The sequence below is a fragment of the Paramisgurnus dabryanus genome, chromosome 2, assembly GCF_030506205.2.
Source record: "Paramisgurnus dabryanus chromosome 2, PD_genome_1.1, whole genome shotgun sequence".
NCBI classification, from domain to species: Eukaryota; Metazoa; Chordata; class Actinopteri; order Cypriniformes; family Cobitidae; genus Paramisgurnus; species Paramisgurnus dabryanus.
The window spans coordinates 15,018,661-15,040,633 of record NC_133338.1 but is presented as its reverse complement, the minus strand read 5'-3'; the positions used below and the strand labels follow the sequence as shown (position 1 = coordinate 15,040,633).

The following is a 21,973-nucleotide window of genomic DNA, read 5'->3' as shown; positions in this document are numbered from 1 at the left end:
ATAAACGTTAAGGCTATCGGAAGCAGAACTCATACGGTTGTTGTCGTTAATTCTGCATGGCATTTACCAAGAAAACATTGTTCCACTTGATCCAGCAAGGAAGGTTCATATGACAAAAACACAACTCTAGTGGAATTTCAATGGCTGGTGAGTTTCTAAGCATGTTGTGCCATCCAGCATGAGGTATTAAAGTTGAGTGGTTTTTTTAACCACTTTCAGGTGCTTTTATTGGCTGTGAATAATAAGAGCATCCATTCAATTTATCTCTTTCAATTCCTGCTGATATGCATAGACCACATTTTACTGACCAATCGCTAGTCACATTCTGTCTTAAACAGTAACTTTGTCTAGCTTCTATTAGAAAACGAGTTGATTATATCCCAATGTAAGTTCATTTCCCCATAAAGCTTTTAACAACATCCTGAAGACCAGACCTAGCATGGTATTGTTATCGATGTCCAGTGGAACTGATTCTGGAACATTACACAGCCAAGCCAAAAGACAATCTGAATGCCATCTCCACTGGAACCTCTGCAACAGAATCATGGAAGCATACATAGAACTCCTGAGGCACGGGTTCTAGAAGCATCCGTCTGGAACACAATCGACAAAAAAAGGTTATGTGTGAAAAATGTTCTTGGCATCTTACAACAAAGCCAAAAATGCTTATGATTTTATTCAAGCTTATTGGAACTAGGAACTACAGTATGCTGAGTTTCATGAGTTTTCATGAAATTAGGAAATTTGGGATTTTCACCAATTATGGGATCAATGCTTGCTGGATTCTACTGAAGTGCAACTATAGGAGAGCCTAGCAAAGCTAAAACGAAGCACATTTACTTACCCATAAACTGTCACCAGACTTACATTAACTGTTTGATGTGGTGTTGTCGGTAACCATAAGGAATATGGTTATTTTAGTTATATTAAATTAACAATAAATACTTTACAAAACAATATTGATGGGTCTCAAGCACTGATCTATATAAGGCTCAGTGACAAACGGTTTGGCAAGATGAGAAATTCAAAAATATATATATAAAAAAACTTGTTTTAAAAGCATGCATCAGGTATATGTCAATGCACATAGTGTATGTATGTTTGATTTTATGCAATAAAAATTACATTTGCACATTTTTTATTAAAGTTGCGCAAAAGGAGGAGAAATATTATATTTGAAATATTTTATCCACCTAGATGGCATATAACCGTACACCAATTGACATTTTGCAATTATCCCCCTAATATTCTTTCAAAATGAAATTAAACCAGAAATTTTAGACTTAAAAAATCCAGTCATGAAATGACGTCATTGACCAATGACTGGATTGCGCATGGAACACTTAACAGCGAGAAGTGAATCCACCAGAAAAGTTTGAGAAGCCATCTTGGTATTCCCAACCGGCAGAGTTGATGTTATTTGCAATGTTTATGTTTTAATTGGGCAGAATAAAGGATTTATAGAAAACGTTAAGGTGTCTGCTGCATTGTGTTGTAATGACACAAGTATAAAAACTTTTATGACATTAAGAGCATACACAGTCAGCGTTATTTTTCTGAATAAATTGTAAAGTAAAGAAGACTTATATTCTATGGCTTTTTATAAGCATAGGGGCATCAAAATTGGGTGTTGTTTTTATATTGCTGAATCAAATGTTAGTTTAACCACGGTTTAAAACGTTATTTTAACGGTTTCAAAATACATTCCATTAACATTGTTAACGCATTTTACTTTACGAACAAAAACAATATTGTAAAACATAACATAATTGCAAAACCAGCAAATTATTGGATGCACATGCAGTATTTAAAACATAAATATTTATTTAAATTTCAGAATGAGCATGTTTGCCATTAATACATGTGCTTGGGTCTGTCTGTTAGCTGATCTAATATGTTCGCTACTGAAGATGAATATATAGTAACTTATTGTTTAAAATATAACAACTTATTTTTAAATAAATAACTATGTACATGGTTAAAACGTTTGCGTTGTAATAATGTACAGGGAGACTGATAAAGTACTGTTCTATCATTGAAATCTGATAACGTCCTATTCATTTAATAGAATGTTTGGGCATACCAATATGACGGCGAGGTGGCTTCATGCGCAATCCAGTCATTTCTATAGATAAGTGGTCTTAAGTATGAAATGCCAAGTCACTGATTCACATTTATATAAGCTAAATACTGTATATTTTTTAAGTGTAAATACTGCTGCCTAACACTTACACGTCACGATTAGTAGTAGTTTTTTAAAAGCTGTAGATTACATACCCTATAACCCAGTATGTCATTGTAGGCGCCGGTTTCTTCTGATCCGTCCAGTTTTCAGGTTTGCATTGAAAAAGAATGCCATGTTCTTTGACTGGACCCAAACCTCGAGTACTCTGTGGTCGCTCCGACCCTCTTCGATCCTGCAACATACACATTTACACAACTTTTTGAACACAAATATGATCTGCAGTATTTACTTAAAGAGCCCTTATTTCTTTTGGTGTTTTAAGTGTGTGTTAGTACATGTTAACAATCTGCAAAGTTGGAAATCCCCAAATATATGATGATGCGAGATATCGTATCCACCTGAAATCTCTTTTCTGAGACTACAATAAACGCAATTAGTATCCTTACCAATCTGTTATTTTCTGCTCAAGCCGTGCTGGCAAAATTTATCGATCAGCTTGGTCATTTGCATTTCTAGATCAGATTCAGGCTCGTATTGACAAGGTAGTAAAGACGGTATTATCCCCTGTTGGGAGCTGATCTTCCAAATATGGTAAAGAACGTCACATTTCCGTCACACACTTGAGGCATTGGCAAATCACAATGCAATAGATAGCTGGCCAATTAGAGCACACCGAACCTTTCAGAACGACGATCTTTGTAAATAAGAGTTTTCACAGGCAAGGTCTCAATTTATTATTTTTCTGGAATTACTGTGAATTGTTACCCGTGTCGGAAGGCTCTGTTGAAAGACATCCCGTATGGACAGACAGCAGTGATAGAAGTTCTGGATGAGTTGAGGGTGGATGGATCCACTGAGCTGTTGTACTTCTCTGTGTGTGGGTGCGATGAAAATGCCCTGCACAGTCTCCATTAGGACATAATGGAATAGTGTGTTCTCAGCACCTGTTGTTAGTCTGACAAACATCCACAGAATTATGGCATTTTCAAATACAGATAAACATACTACAGCATTATTGCTACCGTTTTCTCGCCCCACTGCTAGTGGAGATGTGCGTCACTCACTTGAGAACTTTGTGTATCTCCTCTGTTTCCCTGTCTGTCAGACATTTCTTCAAGGAGCCCAGATAAAAGGGGTTAGGATGCTTCAACCTCGGGATCTGACAAAATACAGACACCAAAATGAAAGAACAGCAAGTAAGGATAGGATATTTTAGGAGTGAACTAAATATCGTAAGGACATTTCAATTCACAATCAAGGAATTGTATAGTTACATTTTTTAAAAAGGTTCCTTTAAGGCAAGTCAGTTCACTAGCTACCTGCCATATTGATAAAATGTCCATTTATGCAATATTCGGTCATGACCTAGATAGCACTAGACTCTGGGGCAGATCTTCAATCTTTGAAGACATTTGTTTGTACTTTTCTTGAAAAGACCCAAATCTCAAAAACCACTGGAAAAGATTAGGATCTAATAACGTCTCGGTTACGGATGTAACCCTCGTTCCCTGAAGGAGGGAACGGAGACGTCACGTCGTGACCGACGAATTGGGAACTCGCTTAGAGAGACCAATCTGCTTCGAATACTACTAAAACGCCAATGAACTTGGCATTGAGATATTTGCATAATGCTGGCGCCGCCCCGCCAGGTGCGTATATAAGCAGCAGGTGCAAATAGGGAAATTAGCTTCTTATTCGCTGAGAAAGCCGGAAAGTGTGACCGGCCGTAACAGCAGGTGGCAGCACCTGTGGCGACGGGACGTGACGTCTCCGTTCCCTCCTTCAGGGAACGAGGGTTACATCCGTAACCGAGACGTTCCCTTTCAGTCGGTCACTACGACGTCACGTCGTGACCGACGAATTGGGAATCCCTATCAAAACGCCACTAGGGGCTGACCTCTTCCAGTGTCTGCGTAAAGCCCTCCGGTTCCACTTAAGGATAAGGAGAATTAGGTTTTAAGGCAGAAGGCCGGGCACTAGATGTTCCTTAACCCCACAGTAGTGCCAGCGACTGGGAAGCGCCCTATCTGAGCGGTATAGGGACGCTGCGGAAGCCACCGCCCCGTTAAGGGCTATTGGTGGGCGAAAGTCAACCGTAGTTGAGGTATAATGACAGCCGTGGCTGTGTAAGCAAAGCAGTGCTCTGCTAAGGGAAACGTGGGCTAGTAGGATTAACCCCACGGAAAAATACTCACAATGGAACCCGGTGGGACACAATGTGGAGCCCGAGCCAACACGTAGGTTCGCGAGGATGCAGCTAGTGAAGGCTGACAGCCAATGCTCCGCAACAAAGGCTGCCAAGGCAGCGGAGGAAGAACAATTCAAACCATTACGCATTTTTGTTCTGAAGGCCTTCCATACTGACACAATTTATGAATCATCAGTTGGAGGCTGCAAGCCGACCTGTGAGACTGTTCTCCGTGCTCCCCCTGGTGAGGAAAGAACACGAGAGGATACAGGCTCGATACGAACACTGTAAAATCTAATGAACGTATTAGGTGTCGCCCAACCAGCAGCTCTACAGATGTCTGTTAGCGAGGAACCACGAGCTAGAGCCCAAGATGAGGCAACGCTCCGTGTGGAGTGCGCTCTCAAATTAAAGGGGCAAGGAATACCCTGAAGATTATAAGCCAGGGCGATAGTATCAACTATCCAATGAGACATCCTCTGCTTAGTGACAGCTTTCCCTTTCTGCTGGCCACCATAACAAACAAAGAGCTGGTCTGAGGTCCTGAGGCTTTGCGTGCGAACCACGTAGAGTCGCAGTGCGCGTACGGGGCACAACAAAGCCATGGTTGGGTCTGCGTCCTCCGGGGGCAGCGCTTGCAAGCTCACCACCTTATCTCTGAAAGGAGTGGTGGGAACTTTGGGCACGTAGCCTGGTCTGGGCCTCAATGTTACACTCGAGGCAGCAGGACCAAACTGAAGGCACGAATCGTCAACAGAGAATGCATATAAATCCCCTACTCTCTTCACTGAGGCCAAAGCTAGCAGGGTCAGAGCTTTCATTGATAAAAGCTTCAGACTCGCAGACTGCAAAGGCTCGAACGGGGGGGCCTGAAGGGCTTTCAGCACCATGGACAGGTCCCAAGGAGGAATAGAAGGAGGGCGCGAGGGGTTTAGCCTGCGAGCGCCTCTTATAGTGTAATAACCAAATCATGCTGGCCAACTGATCTGCCGTTGATAAGTGAGTGAGTGACGAGCAGAAATAGCGGCGATATCAACTTTAATGGCGAAGGGACAGCCTACCATCTAACCTATGTTGAAGATATAAAGCACAATGTTAATGGGGCATTCTCTGGGGTCCTCGCATTGCAAAGAGCACCGGGTGACGAAAAAGGTTTCATTAAGCGCGTAAGCCCGTCTTGTGGACGGTGCTCGAACCGCGTCGATGGTGTTAGATACCGTTTGCGATAAATCACCTAAACCTTGCGCGCGCTCAACGACCATACATGGAGATCCCACGGGTCGGGGCGCGAGTGCCAATGTGCCCCCTCCTAAGAAAGAAAGTCCTTCCTCAGGGGAATCCGCCAGGGAGGGCTGTCGCGAGGAGCATTAAATATGAAAAACCAATTCCCAGTCGTCCAGTACGGACGATTAATAAAAGGCTCTCCTCGTCCTGCCTGACTCTGCACAGTGTCTGTGCGATTAAGCTCACTGGAAGGAATGCGTATTTGCGCATCCCCCGAGGCCAGCTGTGTGCCAACGCATCCACGCCGAGGCTGCCCTCGGTTAGTGAATAAAATAGGCGACAGTGGGTATCGTCCGGCGACGCAAACAGATCTATCTACGCACAACCGAACTTCTTCCAAATTAGCTGGACCGTCTGGGGGTGGAGTCGCCATTCGCCGGGGCGCGCAGCTCGAGAAGCGCGTCCGCTGCTGTATTGAGCGAGCCCGGAATGTGAATGGCACGAAGGGACCTCAGATGCTTCTGACTCCAAAGGAGGAGATGACGAGCGAGATGCGACAGGTGACGAGAGCGCAAAACCGCCTTAACGGTAAATAACGCAACAGTCGCAATGTTATTGGTGTCGGCTAATACATCCTTCCCTCGCATCTCCAAAGCGGAGCGTACAAGTCCCAGATATACAGCGCACCGCTCGCGGCAGTTGGGGTGCTATGCACACCCCTGAGACTGCAAGCCCGTCATACGTGGCGATCATCCCGTGCTAAGGGCATACATGCTACAGAATGCCAGGAGACCTTTCAGGGGCGCATTGTCTATCGGCAATGCCGGGTCTACCACGGGGAAGTTGGAATGACACGCAGGTGTAATGTTTACACGGTGTATGCCGGTGCGCCACGCTCTCCTCGAGACTCGATCGTAAGCCAACGCTGAAGCGGTCTCATATGAAGCAGCTCGGGCGGTGTCACAACCGCAGCATGCTGTCATATGTCCAGGAGCTTCTGAAATTGTTTCAGAGGGACCGCGTACTTCCCTCGAATTAAACCGAGGCAAGTCAGAACTGACTGGTTGCGCGCTCTTGTAAAACACGCCCTTTAGTCGATCGAGTCTAGTTTCCATACTGAGAAAAAGGATCCTCTGCACGGGGCAAAGTACTCTTTCCCAGTCGACCTGAAGACATAGACGAGCGAGATGCCGAAGCATTAACTCTGTGTTCGCGCACGTCTGCCAAGAACGGGCTATTATAAGTCGACGTACATAAAGCAGAATGCGAACAACCCTCTCTCTGATATTTCAAAGCCGTGACTAGCATATGGAGACACGGAGAGAGAGAGACAGCTCGAATGATGTACTTAGTATTAATATGCCCACCCCACGACGCAGAGCGAAAAACGGTCTAAAGCGAGGGGAGATGGACACATAAAGTACACGTCCTACAGGTCTAAGGCTGCAAACGATCTGAATATTGAAATACGAGCCTCGGCGTTATCGTCCAAAAGAACCCCTTTGTAGAGCCGGTGCGTAAATCAAATCGATCGTAACCCGCCGCGTATTTTGGGTACTATGAGATAAAGGCTGGAAAACCCTATCATCATCATCATCTCGGTAAGAGGGACCGGCTCGAACATCCTTCGCCAACAGGATATCGACTTTTGCACGCAGTACATGTGCATCGGACTCTTTCACTACAGTGAAACGAAAGCCCGAAATTTTGGGGTGTGCCGGATTCGTGACCGAGGCGGATCGTGCGTAAAACCCAACGAAACGGGCTGGGAACTGAAGCCAAGCACCCAGGCACCGTACGAGGAGAAATAACGACACTACCGAAGTACCCGCGGTGGGGCAGCGAAGCGAGACAGGTGGGACTGCCGGTGCGTCTGCTGTGACAGCATAAGCATCTACAGTATGTGTGTGTGACACTGACCTGAGCCCGCTGAGGGTGACGGTCGTCTGGTCTCCTCAGCGGAGAGCACAGACTCCGAAGAGGGTGCTGGTGGTCCCGTCTCCTCAGCGGAGAGCTGGAACTCCTCAGGACACCCGCTGGCGATAGAGGAGAGGGAGGAAGAGCACGTAAATGCCCGCTCACATCTCTCTCGATCCTCTGGAGACCTGGAGAAGGAATAGGAATGCACTCTTTTTGTGGTTTTGTGGGTGCCGGCTGAGAAGCCGGCGGAACAGAACAAAACGAAACCAAAGATTCTCCACCCGGCCCTCTACCGGTGGAGGGAGCGATGCCATCACCGTCTCCCGTAGAGTGATCCCATCCGTATCCAGGTCGCCCGTCTCAGGGCCGCTTCGATTTCCGTTTACCACGGGAAGCGGGTGGGGCGGGCGGGGCGGGCTGCCGACGGCTGTTCCCCCTCCGTGGCCTGGAAGATGTTCTAGTGGGGGGGGTGGAGGCAGCCGCCGCAGGGCGCCCTCGGCGAGGAGCAGACGGGGCCGCCGGCGCTGGAGGGCGAGATGCAGGTCGCTTGCGCCGGGGCATGATCTGAGCGATCGCCTCCGTCTGCTTCTGGGCGGCGGAGAACTGCTGGGCAAAAGACTCCACCGACTCACCGAAGAGACCAGCCTGGGACACGGGAGCGTCTAAGAACTTGTTCTTCTCCGCATCCGACATGTCCGCCAGACATAGCCATAAGTGGCGTTCCTGGACCACCATCGTGGACATGGCACGACCAATCGCCTGCGCTGTCACCTTCGTAGCGCGAAGAGCCAGATCAGTGGCAGCCCGGAGCTCCGAAAGGACAGGCGAGTCGTGTCCTCCCTCGTGCAGATCCCTCAAGGCCTTCGCTTGATGAACCTGCAGCAACGCCATTGCGTGCAGGGCTGAAGCCGCCTCTCCACATGCCTGGTGGGCAGCGCCCGTTAAACCGGAGGACTGTCTGCAGGCACGAGAGGGGAGGGTTGGGCGGTCCTTCCAAGAGGGAGCGTGTGCCGGACACAGTTGCATCGCGACAGCACGCTCCACGGGAGGGATCCCCGTATAACCCTTAGCGGCTCCGCTGGTGAGGGAGGTGAGGGGGGAGGGCTGAAACGGCCGTAATCTCGTGGAAAACGGCGACTTCCAGGTTCTAGTCAGCTCCTCGTGCACCTCGGGGAAGAAAGGCACCGGTGGAGAGGGTTGTGAAACCCGGGCAGCTCCAAAGAACCAATCATCCAGGCGGGACGGTTCGGGCTGAGGGGGGGGAACCCACTCTAACCCTACGGTCTCCGCCGCTCGAGCGAGCACGGCCACCATCTCTGGATCGAACTCCGGCGTCCCAACCCGACCAGAGGGAGGAAGGGCGTCGGGGTCCACGTCAGGGGGAGGAGGCCCACCCTCGGATGCTGCGGCGTCGGTGGACCCGGAGGGCGGCACGATGGATTCTAGAGACATCGTAGAACACGACGCTGAAGTCTCCATCGGCACATCAACCGGCTGTGGATGAGGAGGCTGGGAGCCTGAGGACGAATCCCCCGCTCGGCTCAGCACAGTGATGCGCAGGTCGTCCTTTGAGAGCTTCACAGCCGTACCGTGGCGGCGTTCAGCACTCGCATGACGAGGGTTGCGCTTTTCCCGGAGGAAAGACAACCGTCTGCGCAAATCCACAAGGGACATGCTCTCGCAGTGAGAACACTTACCCCCAGCGAACGCTGCCTCTGCGTGCTCGATGCCCAAACACGAAAGACAACGCTCGTGACCTTCCTTCGGACCCATGTATTTGCCGCACCCAAGATCGCACGGACGAAAAGCCATCCTGAAAAGGACGCTGATGTCCGGATATACGAGAGAGTGGCTGCCTTTAACAAGGCACAAAGCTCTCTCGTATCACTCTTTTAGGGAAATTCACTCAGATGCTTAGTTGATGAGCGCACAGGGAAAGGCAACGCACACACTAAACTCAAAAACAACAAACAGATGTAGAGCCGTGGAATAAGCGAAGCGTCCGCTGTGGTACTGCTAGTACAACCAACTTCAGCAATCAGATCCCAACAGAGTAGAGTAGCTTCTCAGTAGCAGATACTGCAGGCTTTCGAAGCGAATAAAGGCTAATTTCCCTATTTGCACCTGCTGCTTATATACGCACCTGGCGGGGCGGCGCCAGCATTATGCAAATATCTCAATGCCAAGTTCATTGGCGTTTTAGTAGTATTCGAAGCAGATTGGTCTCTCTAAGCGAGTTCCCAATTCGTCGGTCACGACGTGACGTCGTAGTGACCGACTGAAAGGGAACTTATTTATAAGCATTAAAAATGTTACAATATTGACATCAAAATACCCAAATATATTTTTTTTGTTGACTTAACTTTCTGACTTAAATTCCAACCGCAAATATTTAGATTTTTTTAATGTCCCAAAGACTGTTGCACTTTACTATGTAAAGTTACAGCGTACTTGCCAAATAGTGGTACTTGTTTTGGGCTCCTTTAATCATAAATTAGAACTACAATTGCCATGTTTAGTAATGATAACCTTTAGGGTATAGTCTATGGGTGATCTGCTTTCCTTTAAATATGAACGGCAGAAAATATAGGTTAAAATTAATGTGCACTAATCACTGATTCTTGAAACTTTGGCAAAAACATGTCCCACTAAGAAAAGTGCTAATTCTTTTGGAAATGAATAACATCTTCATTAAGAAAAAGAATCAATGTTATAATCAGGGGGTCCTTTGCACATATGTAAGGTTCTTTTATAGGTTTATTTTTATTTTTTATTAATTTATGCTGGCCCATTGCCTACAAAATCAGCTGTCCTCGGTTAAGAGATAATAATTTCAACTTGATTAAAAAAGCCAAAAGTAATAATTGAATTGAATAATATATTTACATGAAAGAGTACATTGTAATATGTATTAAAAACTACAAACAGTGAGTTATGAACAATATTTACTATTATTTTGTGATTGCTCAAAATGTGTCACCACCATCAGATATTTATAAAAATCAATAAAATCAGACAACTAAAAGTCAGATCACTCAAGCACCTGTATGTTTGCTATTTTCTCTTAAACTTCTTCATATTTTTGGACACTGCTACTGTGACAACCATAACATGTCAACACCGTCATCTTTGTAAAAAAATATTTGATTAGATTATGAAATAAATGTATCATTTTAAGAAGAGGTCTGAAGTAGCTGGCAACAGAGGGGAAACAAGATTGCTAATGTGAACAACTCATCTATTTTTTTAATCTATATAAGGTTTTTGTCACCAACGTCAGGTTTTCTGTTTTTCTGTCAGGTTTTATGTATTTTAGGAAGTTATGATTTGATATTTGTTCATCACAGTGCTCAGGGTTGTTATTTTTTGGACCAAATATTTACATAAAGTTTAAGCAAGAAGGCATTGACTTGAGTGGTATACATTTTGGAAATGTATGTTGTAATGAGGCCACTGTTACCACTGTCAGATAAGTGTCACCACCAACAGACAAGAGTTTTATTTGTTTTAAATGAATATGCTTACAATATGTTTCTTCAGTGCTGTTATTAAAGTAATAGTCTATCTTAATACAAAAATATGTTTATAAAATAAAAAATCATTACTTTTTCTATTTAGGCTTAAGTAAACGTTGTATGAGTAATAACTGGAAAAACGCCTATTTTATGAAAAAAATACAAACAGGGGAGGTTGCACTGGTAAATTACTGAACAGCCAAGACCTTGAATTCCCAAGAATCACTGAGTAAATATCTATTAATTTAACATCAAGACAAGCACCTTGAAAAACCCAGCACTTCCCCCACTGCCGTCTGACCCTCCTGACCCAAGGGAGTCTCTGCGTGTGCCACTTGTGGGCATCCTCCGTACTGTGTCGGGTGTGGCATAAGGACTCAAACCTGAAGTAAAGGGTGCCGCCCCTTCCCCATGACCCTCACTCCCGCTATCAGACAAACTCCTTTGTGGGCTTGGTCTTCTTCTCCTTAAGCCTGATGAACCCGACCCCATCTCCCCAAACAGACTTCGACCAATTGCCCCTGGCGATGGGGGTTTGATGGCTGCTGTCAAACGATTAAGAATCGGTGAGCTGCCAATGGCATCTTGTCGGTCCCGCCCACCTGCAGGGAGGAACCAATCAGCACAGGACAAGCAGGGAGTGGGTGGAGCAAAGAGCCTCTCCTCAATACCAGCATCAAGGCTCTCTAGTTGAAGCAGTGTGGCTTTCACCTGATCCACATACACGCAGTCTGGACCAGGAGATCCGAGAGCGGGTGAGGCGCAGCCTCCGGCCTCCAGTAATACACACTGCATAAAGTGTCTCTGGAAACATATTTACAATAATTACCCTGGAAGTGCAGTAAGTGTAAACAAATTAATGGTTAAAACTAAATTATTCCACTTATATTAGGGTCATTATATTAATAGACGTCTGACCATAGCCCAAAAACGGAAATAAAATAAATAAAAGATTATTCCTTTGCTTACATGATGGAATGTTATAACTAGATGGCTATTGCTTGCTGGAAACACAAGGCATCATGAGTATAGCTTTGCTAATCTCTTACCAGGCCCACTATGAGCAGGAAGTGGCGTCCGTGTGGTTCACAGTAGCCAGGACGAGAGGCGGGGCTGGGCTGGGCTCTCCGTTGAGGGAACACCTCTCTCCACACCACCAGCTGTCCCACACGCTGCTCTGACGCCAGTGGCAAGAGACAGTAATGCTGACAGTAAAGGCACACATCCAGCAAGTCTTCCTTCGGTAGATGATTCGCAATGAGATATCCCTGCGTAAGACAGAATCAAGGGATGTGCATTGTTTACACTGTATATCAGAGAAAAACAGGCAGGTGGGTTTTGATATGAGGGCATTCACACCAGACGGATGTAACACAGTGCAGGGATTCATTTTTTTTAAAGCCATCTATGTACTAAAGTTTAGTTTTTAGATAAGAATGTTGCAATTCCATACTTAGGGAACCATGCATGGCAAGTACATTGCACAAAACCAAGCGACCCGCAAAAGCCCTGAAAAGTGAAGCCAAAACGTCTCGATCGCCCCCTCAATGACTGGTCCTAGTATAGGTCATAAAACCCGCCCGCCCAATGTTATTCAATAGGACTTCAACTAAACCATTTAATTACACTTCAATTATCTTTTTTCCGAAGGTGGTTTCTGTCATTTACTGTAGTTTTTATCACGCTGATGTAAATTCAAGTGTTTGTTTTTAAAAAAGTTTGTTTTTAGTTAGTTATTTAATGATATAAAAACTATGGTGTGACGTCATGATTGACAGCTGTGATATGCATATTCTGCAAGAGCGAGGGCGGGGCCTTGATTTCACGGCTTTACTTCCTGCTCACTACTGCGCAGGACTGGTCCCGAAATCGCTACTGTGCAGACTCAAGACCCAAGATGTCAGCGCCGTATCGGGACACTGGCGGCTTCACTTTTCACCAATGAATGAGAGCGAACGGGCGTCGTCCATATTTTTTAACAGTCATGGCACAAAACACACAAAACAGAGGTGACAGTGCCTCTTATGTGGTCATCTGTAAACAAATGGGTAATTTTTGATAGGTGGGTATTATTGTACTATTTGCATTAATCCTGCTTGATTTCAAAGTAATCAAAATACAAATGTAAGTATAAAAGCAGTTAGAATTCACAAAAAATTGTGGAAGATACAGAAAGATAACCACAGTCTGGTATACATTTTTCATAGCTTTGAATAAAAGCATTTGCTAAAAGATAAAATGTAAACATAACGGGATATACTCTATGCCCTGTTACAACCCTCTTTTTCATTATTTGATGAATTATAGCTGCATATAGTGGTCTTTTAAGTGTCTGGTAAATAGAAATGCAATTTTTGGCTTGCTTTCCATGGGCATGAGCTCAGTGGGCGTGATTAACCGCTTGATGCGTACCGTCCCGTATGTGGGATTCAAATTAACAGGTCCGAGAGATTATGTGGGATTTCAGAATGTACAGTGATAACATACTATCAGATTCAAACTGGCTTTGCGGCACACACAGAGGCACACTGTAAGAGACTCTCATAAAACAGCTTCTCAAACAATTATTTTAGGCTCATGATATACCGAACTTTAGAAGTAAAAAATATACAGATTTAAATCGGCTTTCTTGGCCCATGGTGAGAAAGACGCGTTTAAAGCATCTCTCATTTATATTCACAAAGAAACTGAATGTGTTCTGGTCAGTATGCAGAAAAGCGCCACATTCAGGTGAATAAAAATAACTCCAGGGGGACAGTCAGGATTTTTAAACCTACATGTGAAAGTGTTAAGTCACGCTTTGACCCTTTACCTTTTAGTAATTAATCACACAAATTAACACTTCAAATTGACAGTCCTAGGAGAAATAAAGCAACTCTTTTGTTTTTGATATGTTAAAAAATGCTGTTTTAGTTTAATACTCACCTTGTAGAACAAACAGCAGCCCAAAATGACGTACAGACGCCTCATGCCGTAAAAGTCTTCAGACTTGTCAATAAAAGAAAGAATGACAAAATGATCAGTGAACTGACTTCAATGATGCCATGGTCCACATCATAATACTTTACATTGTTTAAACGTTTACTGTGGTTTTCTTACAATTTCAAAAAAGCACTTCACGCTGTCATAGTTAACGCCATTCCAGCATTTATGGCTATATTCATGTCAAGAACTGACTAATCTATACACATTTTAGGGAAGGACAATTTTGAATCTCCAATTTACCTGACCTGCATATCTTTGAACTGTGGATATAAACTAGAGTATGAGGCTTGAACCAGGGACATGCTGCTGGATAAGTGCAAGTTCACTGGGACATACATCCTTTAAAAAGCACATTGTGTGTTTATTCATATAAATATAAATTCTATAAATTGTCTCATTGTGTCACAAACGATGCACACTGCAGAACTGTCCTGCAGACTGGTGAATGTAGTGAAGTTCTAAGGTGTATATGACTTCATGGAGTGCTTTGCAGGACGACAGGCGTATGAAATTAAAGCTCCACCAGAGCGATGCAAGAGCAGACTACTCCTTGTGCTTTTAAAACAGTTCAGTTTTGATTGGGCCAGTATAAATTTTTTTTGCGTTGAGCCCTGCACTTGCACGGTTCTTTGCGGTCTGTCGTGATACCAAACACAACAAGCTTAACAGTGAGTCTCACAGTTTTGGGTCATCTGATCAGCTTTTCTAATCAGCATTTACAGGGGCCGTAAATCAAACTTTAAACATAGCGGCTAATAATCATAGAGGTACGATTAATAGGAGCACCCATTGTGATATCATATATCCAGCCATTTTAAATTAGTTTTTTTATTACATAAATGCTTTCGTTATTGATTAAGGGGACATGAAGCTATTAAACTTGCACAATGTATTAATGACACCAAGCTCTCCTCCATGTCAACAGATATTGGGAAATCTATTTACTTATTTCATGACCCCTTCAAAATCTCAACATAGTGCTGAAAAGTATAAAACCACTCACCATGTCACCAAAATCTGAGGACTCAAAATCTGATAGAACAGTGTCTACCTCAACCTAGAGACAAAGTCAAAACACAGAAAAGATTTTTGTCTATCGTCTATCTACACAACAAAATAATTTTTTATGCAGTGACGCTTAAAAGCACAAAATAAAAAAAGTACAAATGACTTAAAACCTGTTGCACATAAAAATCTGGCACATAAAGATGCATTGCAAAAGTATATCAGTACTGTAGAATCAATGATGCTAAACACCATTGCAGAAATTATGAACTCATTTTTATAATTCCTTTTATAAAACGGTTAGTTCAAATCCTTGATTCTGATCACAATAAAACACTGCTAAGACCGTTTTACCCAATTTTTTTTTAACTTTAATATTGTGTAGTAACCGTTTTATAAAAGCAATAAGGTCCTCGAGGCAAGTGCTGTATCGTGAATAAGTAACGGCTGAAGGGCGTTGTTTGAAGAACCCCTTCAGCTGTTACTTATTCACGATAGAGCACATCCTCTCGTACCTTATTGCTTACGTATAGCCCTTCAAAACGACAGCTAAACAGTCCTTGGTCACTATATGCTATGGAAATGCACAGCTATAAGATTCTATCAAATTTATTTTGTGTTTTTAGAACAAAGAAAGTAGTACAGGTTAAGAACATTCAAATAAAACTGATTTTGGCATTTTTATTTATCTGTGAAATAAGTCATAATAGTCTGGTGGACACTATGACATAAAAACAAGCTAATAGCTTTTATGATAAACAGTCAAATTAATATAAATAGTGCAAATGCGTTTAAGCAATGCAGGTCTGAGTGCATAAATTGTAAAATTACACGGTTGGCATCATTAATGTGTGTCATTGGGTAGTCAAACCTTTATGTCGGCTGGTAAAGTGAGCCAGCGAACGGCTGGTAAGCCGTCTAAAAAGAGGGTGCCTGAGATGTCAGGAGTGGGGGGACCAGAACTGTCAATCAAACGGGAAGGCTGGATAAGCTGCTGAAAAAACAGGCAGAAGAAGTGATCCAGGCGAGATGCGTTCTCCACCTCACAGAATGCACTGAGTACACAGAAAGAGACAGAAAGTTTGTTTTTAAAGAGTGAATCTTTTAAAGAAAAATGTTTACCTTGAAATAAAAATATTATACATATTAAAAACAAATCCCAGTTACACTTTACAATGGAAATAATGCATTGCAAAATGTGAGAAACCCAACTAATGCTGTGTTCTAGGCAGGTTTTTGAGCCTGTGAATTACGACTTCAAAACCACGACTCTGAACTGGGAGTAAGTGTTCCAGGCAACCTGTAACCCGTTTTTTTACAACCTTCTACCCGTGAAAGTGCACTGGAACGGCAGTCAAACCCGTGACTTCGTACTGAACTCGTACTAGATCGATGTACTCCCAGTTCAGAGTCGTGAGTCGTGGTTTTGAAGTCATGATTCACGGGTACAGGTTGCCTGGAACGCAGCATAATATCTGTCTTTGTCATTTACTATTTTCTACATAAATCATCCTACATAATGTAAGGAATGTCTTCCATTATGTAATTTTTGTTCTCTGCAAACTAATGAAGGATCTGGATATGACAAAATGGGGCTAGCATGTGGAATATAGAAAGGAAAACATGAGAATTTATACCAGGATTACAATTTAAATGTGTGTCACACACGGCATAAAAGGTCTACAACCCACCTGTCCAGAGAGCCATACATGACCTTGAGTGTACGGACAACTCCCTCAATCACAGTCTGCAGATACAGCAGAGGAACCCTGCAGAACAGACAAAATAACTAAGACACTGTGACTGAAAATGAAAATAACAAAATCTAAAACTTACCCTTAAAGGGGGGGTTCAATCGTATTTCATGCATTCTGACTTATTAACACAGTTATAGAGTTGTTTCCTCATGCTTAACGTAGGCAAAGTGTTAAAAAAGCAGTTGGGCGTGTTACAGAGTATTTTTGTGCCCAATGCACTTCGCCAGGGTTCGTACAAGTTTCGGAAAGTTTTTTTCGATTGCAAGTCGAGCTGACGTTTCAGGGGTTTCTATACCTATCACTTCTTTATATTTGCACTTCCCCCGGAAAACCCTGCCCATCAATCAGCAGGAGAGGCTAGAACTTGCAAACAACATATCACGCGACACAGCTTTGTTTAATTTCAAAACTCAACAATGGCACGAAAGAAGTGGTGTGTTTTTGATGTAAGAAGAAGAAAGCCAGCCTTATGAAAACAATGGATGTAGGTTATTATCCGGAGTAGCAGCGGAGTTTTGTGTTTGGTGCGCTGGATTTTCCCATTCAGGTCATGAGTTGCATGCGGTAAGTAAGACTTCTGTCTTATGTTGGAAATAGGCGCTTGCATATTATATAAATGACACGAACATGTAGTGAATCATAAGTTAAACAGTGTTGTATAGTGTTGCATGACTTGTACTCGCTCCTCCCGTGGTAGTAACTCCTCCTTCTTCATTTTTTCGTACGTTATCGGAAAGATTCGGTAAAGCTAATCTTTCTTTTATAAATCTGATTAAACTTAAGACTCTTCAGAGATATAAATGATGTAATACTACTCTATAGGTACTCCAGATCAACATCAGAAATGCAGAAACAGCGTGTAATACGTGAGCTTTAAGCAATAAGCAATACAATTTTGCTAACCCATAAGAGCAACAAAAATGTAGCAAAATTATAAATGTCCAAAGCTAGAATTAAAATATGAAAGATTTTTGCTTCTGTTTCAATGGTCAATATTAAAGTTGGCTTTGACTACATATTTTTCACCTATTTTAATATCCCCTGGTAAAAATATCACATCTCCACAATAAGCTCTACAATTTGACAAAATGTTTAAAATGTAAACAATTTGACACAAATGTAACGCTCTATTTTTCGATATGGAAAAATGTGCTCAAGAATGTTTCTTAATCGCATACTAAGAGTCGGAAATAATTGAGACATAGGCTGCATAACAAACTGCACCGTCGGCATATAAATATCTTCTTATTTAGTTTGACAACTTTTTTTAGAAAAAAGACCACCATATTTGGCCTTCTTGCTCTGGTGAAAGCCTTCTCCATTTTACAATAATGATTAGTAAAACCACAATTAGCTGCCTCAGGTGTGTTTAATTAGGGTTATAGCTAAACTCTGCAGCACACCTGCCCTCTAGGACTGAGTTTGGGCGCCCCTGCTCCATGCAACTGTCATCTTTACAAATTTTCTGCAAATGATTAGAAGTAAGCATTATGACCATTAAAGGTTTTTAAGTGAGTAGAGTTCATGAATGGAGAAAGAACATGACCGGACCAGATCAAACTAATATGACAGCAGCCTACATGAAAAGACTGGGCTAACAAACTGCCATATTTTATCCGGTCCAATTTAACCAGTTTAATTAAAAAGATCAGAATTACCTGCTGGCTGGTACACCTAAAACCAGCAGATTGGCTCCCTCCTTCCAGTAGCCCACGTGAACCAACTGTTTTTGAAGCAACAGTGAGGAACTGTAGAGAGGAGAATAGGGGAAAATATAATATGCATAATCTTGCTTCCACTGAAAATGTCTTTGTATGGCTAATATACATCTTGTTTAGGGATGTTCATATTGACTGGTTAACTGTTAACCGAAGGTAAGAATTTATGACTGATTTATATTATCAGTTTAAAAAAATTGTTAACAGACAGTGCGTGTCAACACGCAAAAACAGAGAAGGAAGACGCAAAACTGGTTTAGAAATGGCCACTGTGGTAAAAGAGACAATCCGCCCTCTTTGGATATTAATCCTCTGGACTGATCACGTGCTCTTTGATAATGTAATGTTGCGTAAAATTTGATAATGTATGAATGAAGTATGAAGCTTGGTTCTATTGTTGATCTGTTGCTGCTGTTTGCACATAGAAAAGAAAATGTTTGTATTGTTTTTCCGGGTCACAAACAAACGTCAACTGTACTTTTACTCAATGACTTAAAGGAATATTCCATTTTCTTAAAAGAAAAATCCAGATAATTTACTCACCACCATGTCATCCAAAATGTTGATGTCTTTCTTTGTTCAGTCGAGAAGAAATTATGTTTTTTGAGGAAAACATTGCAGGATTTTTCTCATTTTAATGGACTTTAATAGAGCCCAATATTTAATACTTAACTCAACACTTAACAGTTTTTTTCAACGGAGTTTCAAAGGACTCTAAATGATCCCAAACGAGGCATAAGGGTCTTATCTAGCAAAACTATTGTAATTTTTGACAATAGAAATAACAAATATACACTTTTAAAGCACAACTTCTCGTCTAAATCCAGTCCAGCGCGACCTAACGTAAATGTGTAGTGACGTAGGGAGGTCACGTGTTACATATATAAAACGCTAATTTGCGGACCATTGTAAAACATTAATTAGTATCAGTTGACATACAACAATGTAGGAACGGTCCTCGTTCTCAACACTTGTAAACACTGGGCGGAGTTTCGCGTTCGTCCTCTGTGACCTCTTGACGTCATGACGTATTGCGTGGGGTCACGTTGCCGCATCACGACCGGATTTAAACGAGAAGTTGTGCTTTAAAAGTGTATATTTGTTATTTTTATTGTCAAAAATGACAATCGTTTTGCTAGATAAGACCCTTATGCCTAGTTTGGGATCATTTAGAGTCCTTTGAAACTCCGTTGAAAAAAACTGTTAAGTGTTGAGTTAAGTATTAAATATTGGGCTCTATTAAAGTCCATTAAAATGAGAAAAATCCTGCAATGTTTTCCTCAAAAAACATAATTTCTTCTCGACTGAACAAAGAAAGACATCAACATTTTGGATGACATGGTGGTGAGTAAATTATCTGGATTTTTCTTTTAAGAAAATTGAATATTCCTTTAAGTATTAAAATATTAAGATCAGTTAACAAATTATCTGAAATGAACATCCCTAATCTTGTTATATACAATTTGATTTGAATGCATGAATTTAACAGATTATGAACCTAAAGACAATTATTATCACAGTTAGTACATATATACAGTATATATATATATATATATATATATATATATATATAATTTACTGTTGTTCCTTATGTCTCTACTAACTGAATTAAATTTGTTCTCACCTGACTATTTGTCCACCCGTGACGTTCTCCAGCATGTCACAAAGTGTCAGAAAAATCCCTCTCACTGCTTTCAGCTGGGCTGAAGCCTCTGACATTGGATACTGGTACAAAATCTCCTGCTATAAAGAAAAAAAGCACTGGAGTTTATTTTAACAACATGTATAGACGGTTTCAACAGTAACAACAAAAACAAAACACTTTCGAGGAACAAACATAACTTCCGGTAAACTCCGCAAGGAATTAATAACAATAGAGTCCTTTTAGATTAGTTTATTTCAGATAACAAGCAAAATAAACAACAAGTAGATTACCTTAGTTCATATATCATAGCAAAAGTGTATCAAAAACTACATTGAGCTAACGTTACTGTGTAAAATGTATACCATATAATGTATGCAATGTAAACTACAAATTGGCTGCCAAACCTCCCTTCACATAGCGGTGATGCATGATTGACGTCGACCCTCGTCTTGAGGAAAACAAAACATTTCTTATTTTTGACGAGGTATTTGTTCAAAGTTCAGTTTAGCCACTAGTCAGACTGATGAACAAACACAGACCAGAAGTTAAAGGTGCTCTAAGCGAATTGAAGCGTTTTAGACCATAAAACATTTTTTGTTACATACCGGAAACATCTCCTCACTATCTGCTTGCTGCCTGTCCGCTGATCAAACTGTAAAAAACCGCGATCTCTGTAGACAGCCCAGGCTTCACAAACGGCAATATCAACAAATGGCCAAACCTAGCAGCACAAAACAAAACAAAGTATTCCAGCCAATAAACGACAAGAAGGATTTGGGGGTGGGGGTTGGGCGCGTTCATGAAAGCACGGAAGGGAGGGGGAGGAGTTAGCTACGCTCTGTCTGTTTGAAAACAGTTCAAACATCAACAGGAAGTGACGTCGCACATTATTCGCTTAGAGCGCCTTTAACTTCGGCCAGACGAAACCATCTATACACTCAGAACTACACATCTTCACATCATTTTCCCATATCTCTAACTGGAATTCAGTTTAAGGTCATTCACTTTTGTTGCTTGAGAATCAATGGTTGTTAAAGTAGCTCTTGTTATTGTGGTCTGTGGTTTGAAACACAGAGACCTGAAGTCCATTTACACACATTAGAAACACTCAAACTCATATTAGTGCTCTACAGAACATCAATCACCATCAGATGGAGGTTTTCAAGTGTGCCAAATATGGAAATGCCTCTTTTAGTGCAAGTTAAAGATGCCAAAAGACTATTCAAAACTATAAACAGTGCCTGCAGAATAGCATTTACAAAATCCTTCACGATTTGTTCAGAACTGTAGCCTGACAATAACCTGATATATCTGCTATGACCACTGTCTGTGTTAAATGAGTAAACCTGCCAAGAATATGTCTGGGACTTTTTTCTTTCTTAAATAAACAGAAATTACATTTTCCATAAACAAAAAAATCCTATTTTAGGACTAATAAATAAAATAATAAAATTATTTTAATCATAATTACACAACTACAAATTAAAATAGTAAACTAAAAACAAAGGTGTTGCATTTAAACATAAATAGATGGGAATTCAAGCTGAGCGAAAAAAAGAAAGCAAATTGGGTGACATGACTGGAGAGAACTTGTGATATTCGCCTTAAACGTGTTTTCTGCGAAGTTGAAAAATTTAAGCGTGAAATTTGCATGACACATTGTCGCACATGCCAATTAGTTATAAACAAGTCATCCCACGATTAATCTAGAGCAAGTATTGCAATGTGTATATTAACTTTGCTGTTGGGTTGTAAAAGCCCAGACATACACGAAAATAAAATGTTATGTTTCTTTGAGTTTTGGTTAAAATATGACATGGACATAACTATT

General features: G+C 42.0%; 1 protein-coding gene across 2 annotated transcripts in view; it reads right to left on the bottom strand.

Moving 5' to 3' along the window:
* Nucleotides 1-40: 40 nt before the first annotated feature.
* Nucleotides 41-21,973, bottom strand: part of intu (inturned planar cell polarity protein) — a 44,193-nt gene continuing 22,260 nt past the window's right edge. For both annotated transcript variants that reach the window (XM_065294348.2, XM_065294347.2), the window contains exons 5-16: nt 20,122-20,240; nt 18,438-18,527; nt 16,714-16,791; nt 15,894-16,077; nt 15,021-15,074; nt 13,958-14,020; nt 12,082-12,300; nt 11,297-11,836; nt 3,250-3,344; nt 2,951-3,140; nt 2,278-2,417; nt 41-593 (exon numbers count right to left, since the gene is read on the bottom strand). In XM_065294348.2, the coding sequence (XP_065150420.1) occupies nt 482-593; nt 2,278-2,417; nt 2,951-3,140; nt 3,250-3,344; nt 11,297-11,836; nt 12,082-12,300; nt 13,958-14,020; nt 15,021-15,074; nt 15,894-16,077; nt 16,714-16,791; nt 18,438-18,527; nt 20,122-20,240 (1,884 nt within the window). In that variant the 3' untranslated portion in view covers nt 41-481. The remainder of the gene's footprint in view (nt 594-2,277; nt 2,418-2,950; nt 3,141-3,249; nt 3,345-11,296; nt 11,837-12,081; nt 12,301-13,957; nt 14,021-15,020; nt 15,075-15,893; nt 16,078-16,713; nt 16,792-18,437; nt 18,528-20,121; nt 20,241-21,973) is intronic.